Source organism: Chiloscyllium plagiosum, unplaced genomic scaffold (genome assembly GCF_037043375.1).
Source record: "Chiloscyllium plagiosum isolate Xiang-an unplaced genomic scaffold, Cpla_swu_hap1 HiC_scaffold_2, whole genome shotgun sequence".
Taxonomy (NCBI): Eukaryota; Metazoa; Chordata; class Chondrichthyes; order Orectolobiformes; family Hemiscylliidae; genus Chiloscyllium; species Chiloscyllium plagiosum.
This window is the reverse complement of record NW_028270140.1, coordinates 129590367-129600495: the sequence shown is the minus strand read 5'-3', so window position 1 is coordinate 129600495 and position 10129 is coordinate 129590367. Positions and strand designations below refer to the sequence as shown.

Here is a 10129-nt window from a genome sequence, read left to right as displayed (position 1 = left end):
ATATTTTAACATTAAAAAACACCTTGAAGATAAACTACAAAGTTTGTTTTATTTATACAAACCACATCGGTAAAGATCATGCATACTGATAAATAATGGGTAAATTTTGTGGTTTCTACATCAGTAGCAGATAGGAATTAGAAAGCCTGTACCTCTACCAGACTCTTAATCAAATCTTCCACCATAATTTAAAATGACTGGCAAATTAGAGGGGCTTCCTTGCTGCCACAAACACTCCACCTGCTTTTCATTTATCTTCTGCGAACAGTCAATCCAGCAGCCTCAAGAACATGTACCAAAATTGGCCAATTAACACTGCTTTATGGAAGATGAGCTCTTTACTGGACCCCTGGGTTGCATACTTGTCGAACTGTTTTGCTGCTTCTCCAGTGATTGCTGTAACTTTGCATTTATTATCTGCAGCTGTTTTTCTGCTCCCAGAATTCCACGTGCTTCTAGCAACAAAGCAGGAAAGCTGGAAGTGTTATACTGTGAATTAGAAAATAAAATTAAAACCAATTGCAAAATAATATTATACAAATAACTGTCATTCTTATCTTTTGAAATTTTGAATATCCAAAAGTAGTGAAAAATGGGGGAAATTTCTGTCTCTTTATTGTGAGATTACCAAGTTGGCTCAGTTGTAGAAAGAAAATATGAACATAAGTCAGGTCAAATTGATTTTTTTTTTTACTGTCTCCTTGCTACTACTTCTCTCAACCTTTCCACTCTTAACTATCAGACTACTCATCTACCAAACTCAACAAGCACAAATCTTGCAACACCAAGTAGCATACCAACCTGAGCCAGAACTCTAGAGTCAAGTCCAAACCCAGGTCTTGATGGCCAAGGAAGCTCAGTCTTTGAGTATGCATACAGTACAGGTTGATGATTTTCTTTTAAATCAACAGCATAAAGTGTCATGGAGATAGAGAGAGTATAAGAAATTGAGGGAATAGTGTATCAAGATGGATGGAAAATTAGCAGACAGAAGCAAAGAGTTGGAATAAATAGATTTTTTTTCTGAATGGCAGGCATTGACTAGTAGGGTACCAGTGATAGGTACAAGGATCCAGTTATTAACAATATGCTAATATGTTAATGATTTAGATGAGGGAACTCAATGTAATATCTCCAGATTTGCAGATGACACAAACATGGACAGGGCAGATAAATCAATGACTGAGGAGATGGTGCAGTGGGTAAAGATTCCAATTTTTGGATCATTGCAATTTTTTCTGAGGCAGAAAAGACCTATTCAAAAGAGAGGAGTTTCACCCATATCCTGGCAGGAAGATCTGTTAGTGATATTCGGGAGCCTTTAAACTAGTCGTGTGGGGATAGTTGACCTCATTGATCTATGTGTGGAACCACAGAGGTTAGACAGATACTAAACAAAAATTTCATATCAGTTTTTACTGTGCAGAAAAAAAATGGAAGCAAGGGAACTCGGGGGAAATAAATATTGATGTCCTGAAATCAATCCACATTACAGAAGAGGAAGTGCTGGAGGTGGATAAATCTCCGGGACCTGATCAAGTGTATCCCAGGATATTTTGAGAAGTTAGGGAAAAAAAATTGCAGGATCCCTAGCAGAGAAATTTGTATCACAGTTGAGGTGGCGGCTGACTGGAGAGTGGCTAATGTGCCTTTACTTAAGAAAGGCTGTAAGGAGAGGCTTAGGAACTGCAGACTTGGGAGTTGACAACAGTGGTGGTTAGGTTGTTGAGAAGATTGAGAGGTAGGATTTACATGCATTTGGAGAGGCAAAGACTGATTAGGAATAGTCAACATGGTTTTGCTCATGGGAAATTGTGTCTCACAAACTTGATCGAGCATTTTGAGGATGTAACCAAAAAGATTGATGAGAACAGAGTGGTAGAAATTGTCTACTTGGCTTTTGATAGGTTCCACATGGTGGTCTAATCAACAAAGTTAGACCACTTGGGATTCAGGAAGAGCTTGTCAATTGAATACAAAATTGGCTTGGTGGTAGAAGGGTTATTTTCTAGACTGGAGGTCTGTTACCAGCAGTGTTCTGCAGGGATCAGTCGTGGAACCACTTCTAGTTTGAGAATTTAGGAGGCACAGTTCGTAAGTTTGGAGATGACACCAAAATTGGTGCAATAGTTGACAGTGAAAAAGATTATCTAAGATGACAAAGGGATTTTGATCAATTGGGCCAATGGACTGAGGTGTGGCAGATGGAGTTTAATTTGGATAAATGTGAGGTACTGCATTTCGGTAAACAAAGGCAAGACTTACATAGTTAAACGGCAGGGCCCAGGTTAGTGTCAAACAGAAAGACTTGATGGTTCAGGTACATAGTTCTTTGAAGGTTGTGTCACAGATAGAGAGGGTGGTTAAGAAGGTGTTTAGCATGCTTGCCTTGATTGCTCAGATCACTTGAGTATAGGAGTTGGGGTGTCATGTAGCAGTTGCACAGGATATTGGTGAGGCCATCTAGTCTAATATAGGAAGGATTTTATTAATTTGGAGAGGGTTCAGAAAAGATTTACCAAAGTGTTGCTGGGAATGGAGGGTTTGAGTTATAGGAGAAGCTGGGACTTTTTCCCCTGGAATGTAAGAGGTTGAGGAGTCACCTTACAGAGCTTTATAAAATCATGAGGGGCATAGATAACGTGAATAGCAAAGATCTTTTCCCTAGGGTGGCTGAGTTCAAAACTAGTGGGCATATGTTCAAGGTGAAAGGGGGAAGATTTAAAAGGAACCTGAAGGCAACTTTTCACACAGGAGGTGTTTTTTTTTATATGGAATGAACTGTCAGAGGAAGTGGTAAATGCAAACATTTACAACATTTAAGAGACATTTGGACAGGTACACAAATAGGAAATGTTTAGAGGGATAGGGGCCAAATGCAGGCAAGTAGGACTAGTTTAGTTTGGGAAACTTGGTCGGCATGGACCAATGGGTCTGTTTGCATGCTGTAAGACTCTGTAACTATCTCTGTGCTTATAACTATAACAAAAGCAGCTTTAGAAGTAACCAACAACAAATTAAAGGAGTTCTTTATTTATCCATCGGAGAGGTTTATAAACAAATTATGAAAATCAAAATACCTGATGCAAAAGGATATGGGTTATCTTGAACATGCTATCCTTTAGTTTCCTTTGTATCAGAACTGTTATTGCTGTCACAAAATCATTTAGCTATGTACCTGAATACGAATGGTTCCACTTCAAAATGCATGTTTTTCCATTCAATTTTAAATAATTTAAAGCCTGCATTTAGCATCTTCCCTTCTTAAACTCCCATTCTTCTCTAGACCATTAAAATCCTTAACAAAATCTATGACTTCAGTCCAATTCCTTGCTCACCTTTGCTTTCTAGTAGAAAGAAAATCATCCGTTTCTTCCTGCGAAACACAGTTAGAATGTCTCTATTTTCAGGCTAGACACTATGAAAGAGGGAGCTGCTGACAATGTTGGTGTATCTCTAGCCTGTTACCATAAATCAAGTAGGTTGACCCTGCTCAAGGGCAAGGTTGTCAGAACCTGAACTTCTCTGTGACTGACTAAGTTATAAAATAGGATTTTACAGATAAGCAGCACCAATGGATACAAAAAGTGTCTTACCGTTTGTTTCTCACCAGGGTGTTTGCTTCTATGTTCAATATATTCTGCTTGCAGTTGTTTAAAACCAGACAGGAATTGTGTTGCATGTAGCAAATCTGATTTCTTTTGACTTAATTCAGAATACTCCTTCCGTAAGTATTTGAGTTGTAATTCCTGCCTGTAAACAATCATAACATTATTTTCAAATTTTGATTAGTAAGGAAAGAAATTCAACTGATCTAAAGTAACTGGATTATAATTTAAATTATTAGTAATGTCACCACTGTGCATTTAAATACGTTATATTTCATCACTGTGGTGCACTACTAGAATCAAGTACCTCACATCAACTTGCTTGCAAGAAAATATTAACAGAGATTATACTCGAAACAAAGATGTAGTTTATTTAAGCACAACCATAAACTGGGTCAAATGATGGATTTAAAATAAAATAAAATTTAGCATTACTCATTCAATTCCTTCTGAGCTACTAGAAACTGCTGTCTTGTCCTGTTGAAGGTTGTCATCACCTATGAATATTGAATATTAGATAATGTCAGCTCAATTTTCAACATTATACAATACTGAAAACATTAAATATTAACATCACGTCCCATAGTTACCCTTGCATTTGATCTTTCCAAATTCTTCAGATCTTTCACTTGATGGATCTTTAAAAGAAGAAAAATTATGTTGTCAATCTGGATGGGCAAACATACCATGTGAAAAACCTGTCTCTAGTAAATTTTCCATTTGAACAATTTGGACAAATTATGTTTAGTCAATTACAAATGAAAATGTTGAGATATGGAATGTTATTCAAGAAAATAGAACACTAAATTTAAAGAAGGTTGCCAGCTCCAAACTAGCAGTTTGAATATCGTTCTACATTAAAGTACTACCCCAACAGCCAAATATATTTTTCTGGTTGATTTGGTTAATTAACTTTAAAAATCATTTTGAGGAAAGCCCACATGATAGAAGACACAGCTGTAGCATTGACATAAAATTGACTGAGTGACAGGAATCAGAGCACAGCTATGAACTGTCTATCCTTTTAAAAAAAAATGTATAATATGGGATCCCTCAGGTGTTGGTGAATCATTCCATTTTTTTTTATACATATTAATAATCTAGTCTTGGACATGAAGAACATAATTTCAAAACTTGCAGGAAAGTATTCAGGATAAAAGAGAAACAGATATTTCATGAGGGCATAGGCTTGTGAATTTGGCAGAAAAGTGGCAGGTGATGTTTATTGCAGGGAAGTGCGAAAGTATATACAGGAACAGAGACCTGATGTTATATGTACCTAGATTGTTGAAGGTAATAGAGCAGGCTGAAAAAGTGATTAAAAAGGCACACAGAGTCCTGAGTTTTAAAACAGAGGTATAGAATACAACAGAAAGGAAGGATGTGATGAATCTTAATAAAACACTGGTTCAAACTCTACTCAAGTTGTGTATCCAATTCTGGGCACCACACTTAGGATGTAGAGGCTTTAGAAAGGATGCAAAGTCCCAGGGCTGAGGGATTTCAGTTACAAGGATAGATTGCAGATGCTAGGATTGTCCTCGAGAAGGTTGAGGGGTTTTAGGCAGATTAGGTATTGTTCCTATTGCCAGAGAGAGACAGCAGACACAACTGAAGGGGAATGGCAAAACAGCCACAAGAAAAATGAGGAAAAATGTGTTTACACACCAAGTAGTTAGGATGCACTGCCTGAGAATCTGCAGGAGGCAATTCAGTCATAGCTTACAAAAGGCAATAGATAAGCATCTTCAGAGAAAAAGATGCAGGGCTTCCTGGAAAGGATAGGAGAGTGAGATTAAGTAGTTGCATCTGCAGAGAGCTGGCACAGACATAATGGGCCAAATAGTCTCTTTCAGTGCTGTGATCATTACATGAAAATTGGCTATTTGGCTGAATTCCTGAAGAAGAGTTTATGCCCGAAACGTCGATTCTCCTTCTCCTTTGATGCTGCCTGACCTGCTGCGCTTTTCCAGCAACACATTTTTAAGCTCTATTTGGCTGAATGGGTCTGCGCCCCTATTTAAAGTTAATACGATCCTCTTCCCGCTTTAGTTACTTCACATTCATCCTCTTGAACCCCTTTAAAAATTTTCAAAAGTACACCAGGTCATCTTTTAATTTTCCCAGATGAAAGAGCGCAAGCTTGCTAGATCATTCCTGCCAATTGCCTTCATGAAATTCTGGTAAAACTCCTCATAGATCTTTTCTAAACTTTCTTCCCCAAAAGAAAATATGCTATTTGGAGAATGCTATTTGATCAGAACTGCATCATTATGACTGAGATAAGAGGAATGCACTGTTTTCCACTAATTCATGTGTTTGAACAAATTTTATCCATTTTCCTAAATGGCCAATTGTACGCTCACTCTTTTTGGACTTAAAACGAAGATCCAATAACCAGGTTGCTTTAATAAATAAGTTACTGTATAATTTTTAAAAAATCTTCATTGAAAAACAGGTTAACAGTTTGTAATATTACATTTTAAATGTTTACCCGTCTATATAACTGAAAATGCACATCAAGGGGAAAAAAAATCAGATTCCTCTACAAAGATTCAGTTTAGAAAAGAAAACATTTTTATCTAAGTCTTAGTTCTTGAAGACAAAAAGATTAAAGGTTTGAGATAGTCAGGTGTCTGTCAGTCTGATATCCCTGGCATGCATAGATAAATGTCACCAAATCTCAGCAGAAATCTCTGGGATTTTGGAAGCTGCAGCTTGCTCAGTATAAAGTATCACAAGGTCTTTCAATCAATTAAGGAGACATCAGGAATCATCAAGAAAAGGTGTTTCAGACATAGGAGATTGTAATATCCAATTATTTGTCAAGTCTTTGGCAGACAAATGCAATCGCTAAACTCCAACAGGTGATCATTTTGTTACTTCCCTGTATTCAATGTGCTTGACTTATGGTGTCTATGTACTTTGGGTGGGAAATTTAATCAACAATAAAACAGTATTGTATTATCAGACCCCTAAAAGACTTGACTGGACCATCAGCAGATGGTGAGGCAACCAGTAATAGGAGAAAATAATTTATTTGACCTTGTTCTCCCCAATCCACTAGTTGCAGATGCATCTGCCCATGACAATATTAACACAAGTGATCACCACAAGAGTCTTTATGGAGAAGAATTCACATCATCACATCAAGGTTACCTTCATCATGTCATTTGACACTGCCATTGTGCTAAACAGAATAAAATTTAACAATTCAGCAAATTAAAACAGGGAACCCATGGAGGTGCTGCAGGCCATCAGCAAGCACACTATTGCATTCACCAACAATCAGTAATCTCATAATCCAGTGTAACCTCATTCTACCATTACCTTAAAGCTGGGGGATCAACTCTGGTTTAAAGAAAAGTGTATGAGGGTATACCAGGCAGGAGCAGAGCAAAAAGTGAGCTTGCAACATCAGGTTATTGCCTGCAAACAGCAAAAGCAGTACCCAAAACACTGAGCCACACAATCCGATACCCAACAAACTGAATACAAGCTTAAATCCAGCCTTGAATCCTGCATGGCAACTAAATCACTAATAAGAGAAGGCGATTCCACAAATGTGCCAACCCTCACTGACGGGGAGGTGTTGCAAATGAATGCAAAAGACAAGGCTGACACATTTGCACCTATTTGCCTGAGGTTCTGAGTGAACAATCCATCTCTGCTTCTTCCCAGGATCCCAAGCATCGCAATTGTCATGTCTTCAGGCAACTGAGTTTAATCATGTGATATCAAAAATGATTGAAGGCACTCTATTCTGCAAAGTCTAAGAGACTGGACGATATTCTGGTCATAGTACTAAAGACTAGTGCCCCAGAACTTGCTATACCGCTAACCAAATAACAGATAAAACATCGTCATTTACCCTGTAATGTAGAAAAACATTCTTGCATACCTTGTCTATGAAAGCAGGACAATTCCACTTGGCCAATTACTACCCATCAGTCTACTGGACCATCAAACTGTTGACAGCAGTTATCAACAGTGCTATTGAACAGCATTTACTCAACAACAACTTGCTCCCTAATGTGCAATTCCGCCAGGACCACTCAGTTTCTGACCTTCATTACTGTCTTTGTTCAAACATGGACAAATGAGCTGAACTCCAGAGGGAAATAAACTGACATCAAGGCTGCAATTGACCAAGAGTGGCATCAAGATCCCAAACTGAAGTCACTGGAAATCAGGCAGAAAACTATCCATTGGTTGGAATCATACCTAGCACAAACGATGAAGGTTGTGGTTGTTGGAGATCCATCATCTCAGTCCTAGGGCCTCAACTGGACACACCATCTTCAGCTGCTTCATCAATAACCTTCCTTCTATCATAGAGACAGAAGTGGAAACTTCCTTGACAATTACACGCATGTTTGTGAGATTCATCCACAAAGATTGAGTTCATAAAACAAAACAGTTTTGTTAACAAGTCTGAGTTCTTGAAGGCAAAAAGAATAAAGGGTTTGAGATATTCTGGTGGCTGTTGGTCTGACATCCTAGCATGTTAGTCACCATTCACAACTCAAGATACTGAAGCAGTCCATGTCTAAATGCAGCAAAACCTGGACAACACCTGGGTTTGGGCTGATAATTGGCAAATGACATTTGCACCACATAAGTGCTGAGCAACAATCATCTCCAACAAGAGGGAAATCGAACCATCTCTCCTTGACGTTCAATGGTATCGCTACCATCTTGGGCATTACATTACCTAGAAACTGAACTAGACCTACCATATAAGTACCATAGCTCTAAGAACAGAGGCTCAGAATTCTGCAGGTCACTCACCTGTCTCCTCAAAGTCTGTCAACTATCTAAAAAGGTACAAGTTAGAGGTGTGACGGAATGCTCTCCATTTGCCTCTGTGAGTACATCTCCAATTCAAGAAGCTCAATACCACCAGCTTGGTTACCACCCCATCCATCACCTTTAACATTCACTACTTCTACCTGTTATGAAGTTGAAGGCGTGTGCTGTACCTTTAACACAGAGTGAATGCTGTTTTGCACTAAGAGCTTACAAGCACCTGTCATATGACTAACTAGCAGTCTCAGAGTGAACTGGAAAATTGAAACTACGTAAAATTTGGCTGTGAAATAGGTACCTGAATTGGTTGCTGTTTTGACAACGATTCAAATTTAACCAGTTTAAATTATGCCCCAGAATACTAAAATCCAAATCTGTTTGAATTTATTGTTTTGCCAACATTGAACCAATGAGACAATCCAATGTTGGGGGCAAAAAAAAAAGCAGGCATTTTGAAAGTCAGACAGAGAGTAATGGCCATCGACAAAGTAACTGCCATCGAAACACTCTACCAAAGATACCTTTTCGTATGAAAAGTATTTGCAGTAAAAGAAAGACGACAACCCAGGTAGATCTTCAGCTGGAAAAAGAGAGACACAGACGACAACAGCCGCTGTATGGTTTTGAAATTAAGTTGATATAATTTTAAAGTGTTTATTGGAACAGTATATTGTTATAGAGTTGGAGGCAGGTAATAAACAGTTAAGAGAAAGGGGAGCTTAAAGTTGTGAATAGTTGTTGTTAAATGTTCACTTTTAGAGTTAAGGAATAAATTGACATTATTTTCTTTAAATAGTGGAATTTGGGAGCTCTCTGTCATTCATGTTTTAACAGATTACGAGGCGAGGTGAGCTTTTCTGGGTGTTTGGTTTAATTAACAGAAGGATTCACTGTCTTGTCGTAACGTACCGCTGACACAGTGGCATATAACGTATATGATCTACAAGATGCACACAACAAGTCAAGAATGCTCTTTTGACACTACTTTCCAGTTAATGTCTCCCAAACAGTTTCATCCAGTGATCCCATTTGAGGAATAAAAGGCAAAGGTGTATATGTGAGGAGGTGTGGGTATGCTACATTACTCTAACTCACTCACCCCCCCCATCATCAATATTCTTTCACATTCACTTGCCCACTCTGGGACAGATACTGATTTACACTCACTCACTCTCAAAAATGCTCTCACTCTCTCTCATACTGACAGGGTGAAAAGCCATTGCAGCCAGGTTGCATCAGAGTGCAGACATCTGTGGGATCAGGAGGTAGGGGAATGCAAGAGCCACATTAAACTCACCAGCATGGTACAGTGCTCTCCAACAGAACCATGCTGAACAGGAGGCATGCCAGAAAGAAAGAAAAGAGGAATAACACTGATATGTCCTCACAGGCCAATGTTCTATGTAACAACAAACATTGGTTGAACATCTGTCAATGGAGATGGTCTACACCAGATTGGCTGGTTTGGGAACTGACCATCCTGATTAACAGAAAAGAACCGTGGATGCTGTAAATCAGAAATATCATTGTATTTTGATTAGCAGAGAACTCGGGCCAATGAGCCAGCGACTGCCGTTTAGAACTCCTGTAACTGCTCTCCTGGGCCCTGATGTACTCACGGTCACAATTAACTCGATCTGCAGTTTGGGAAGCCCTGACCTAAATTGAGTTTGATGCCCCTTAGGTAAGATGCACCAAAATAAGGGTTTGCA

The 10129-nt window shown here is 38.6% G+C and overlaps 1 protein-coding gene across 1 annotated transcript in view; it reads right to left on the bottom strand.

The window, feature by feature from the left end:
- Positions 1 to 12: 12 nt before the first annotated feature.
- Positions 13 to 10129, bottom strand: part of cenpu (centromere protein U) — a 55599-nt gene continuing 45482 nt past the window's right edge. The window contains exons 10-13 of the mRNA XM_043705755.2: positions 4199 to 4246; positions 4044 to 4105; positions 3597 to 3753; positions 13 to 489 (exon numbers count right to left, since the gene is read on the bottom strand). Of these exons, the coding sequence (XP_043561690.2) occupies positions 310 to 489; positions 3597 to 3753; positions 4044 to 4105; positions 4199 to 4246 (447 nt within the window). The 3' untranslated portion in view covers positions 13 to 309. The remainder of the gene's footprint in view (positions 490 to 3596; positions 3754 to 4043; positions 4106 to 4198; positions 4247 to 10129) is intronic.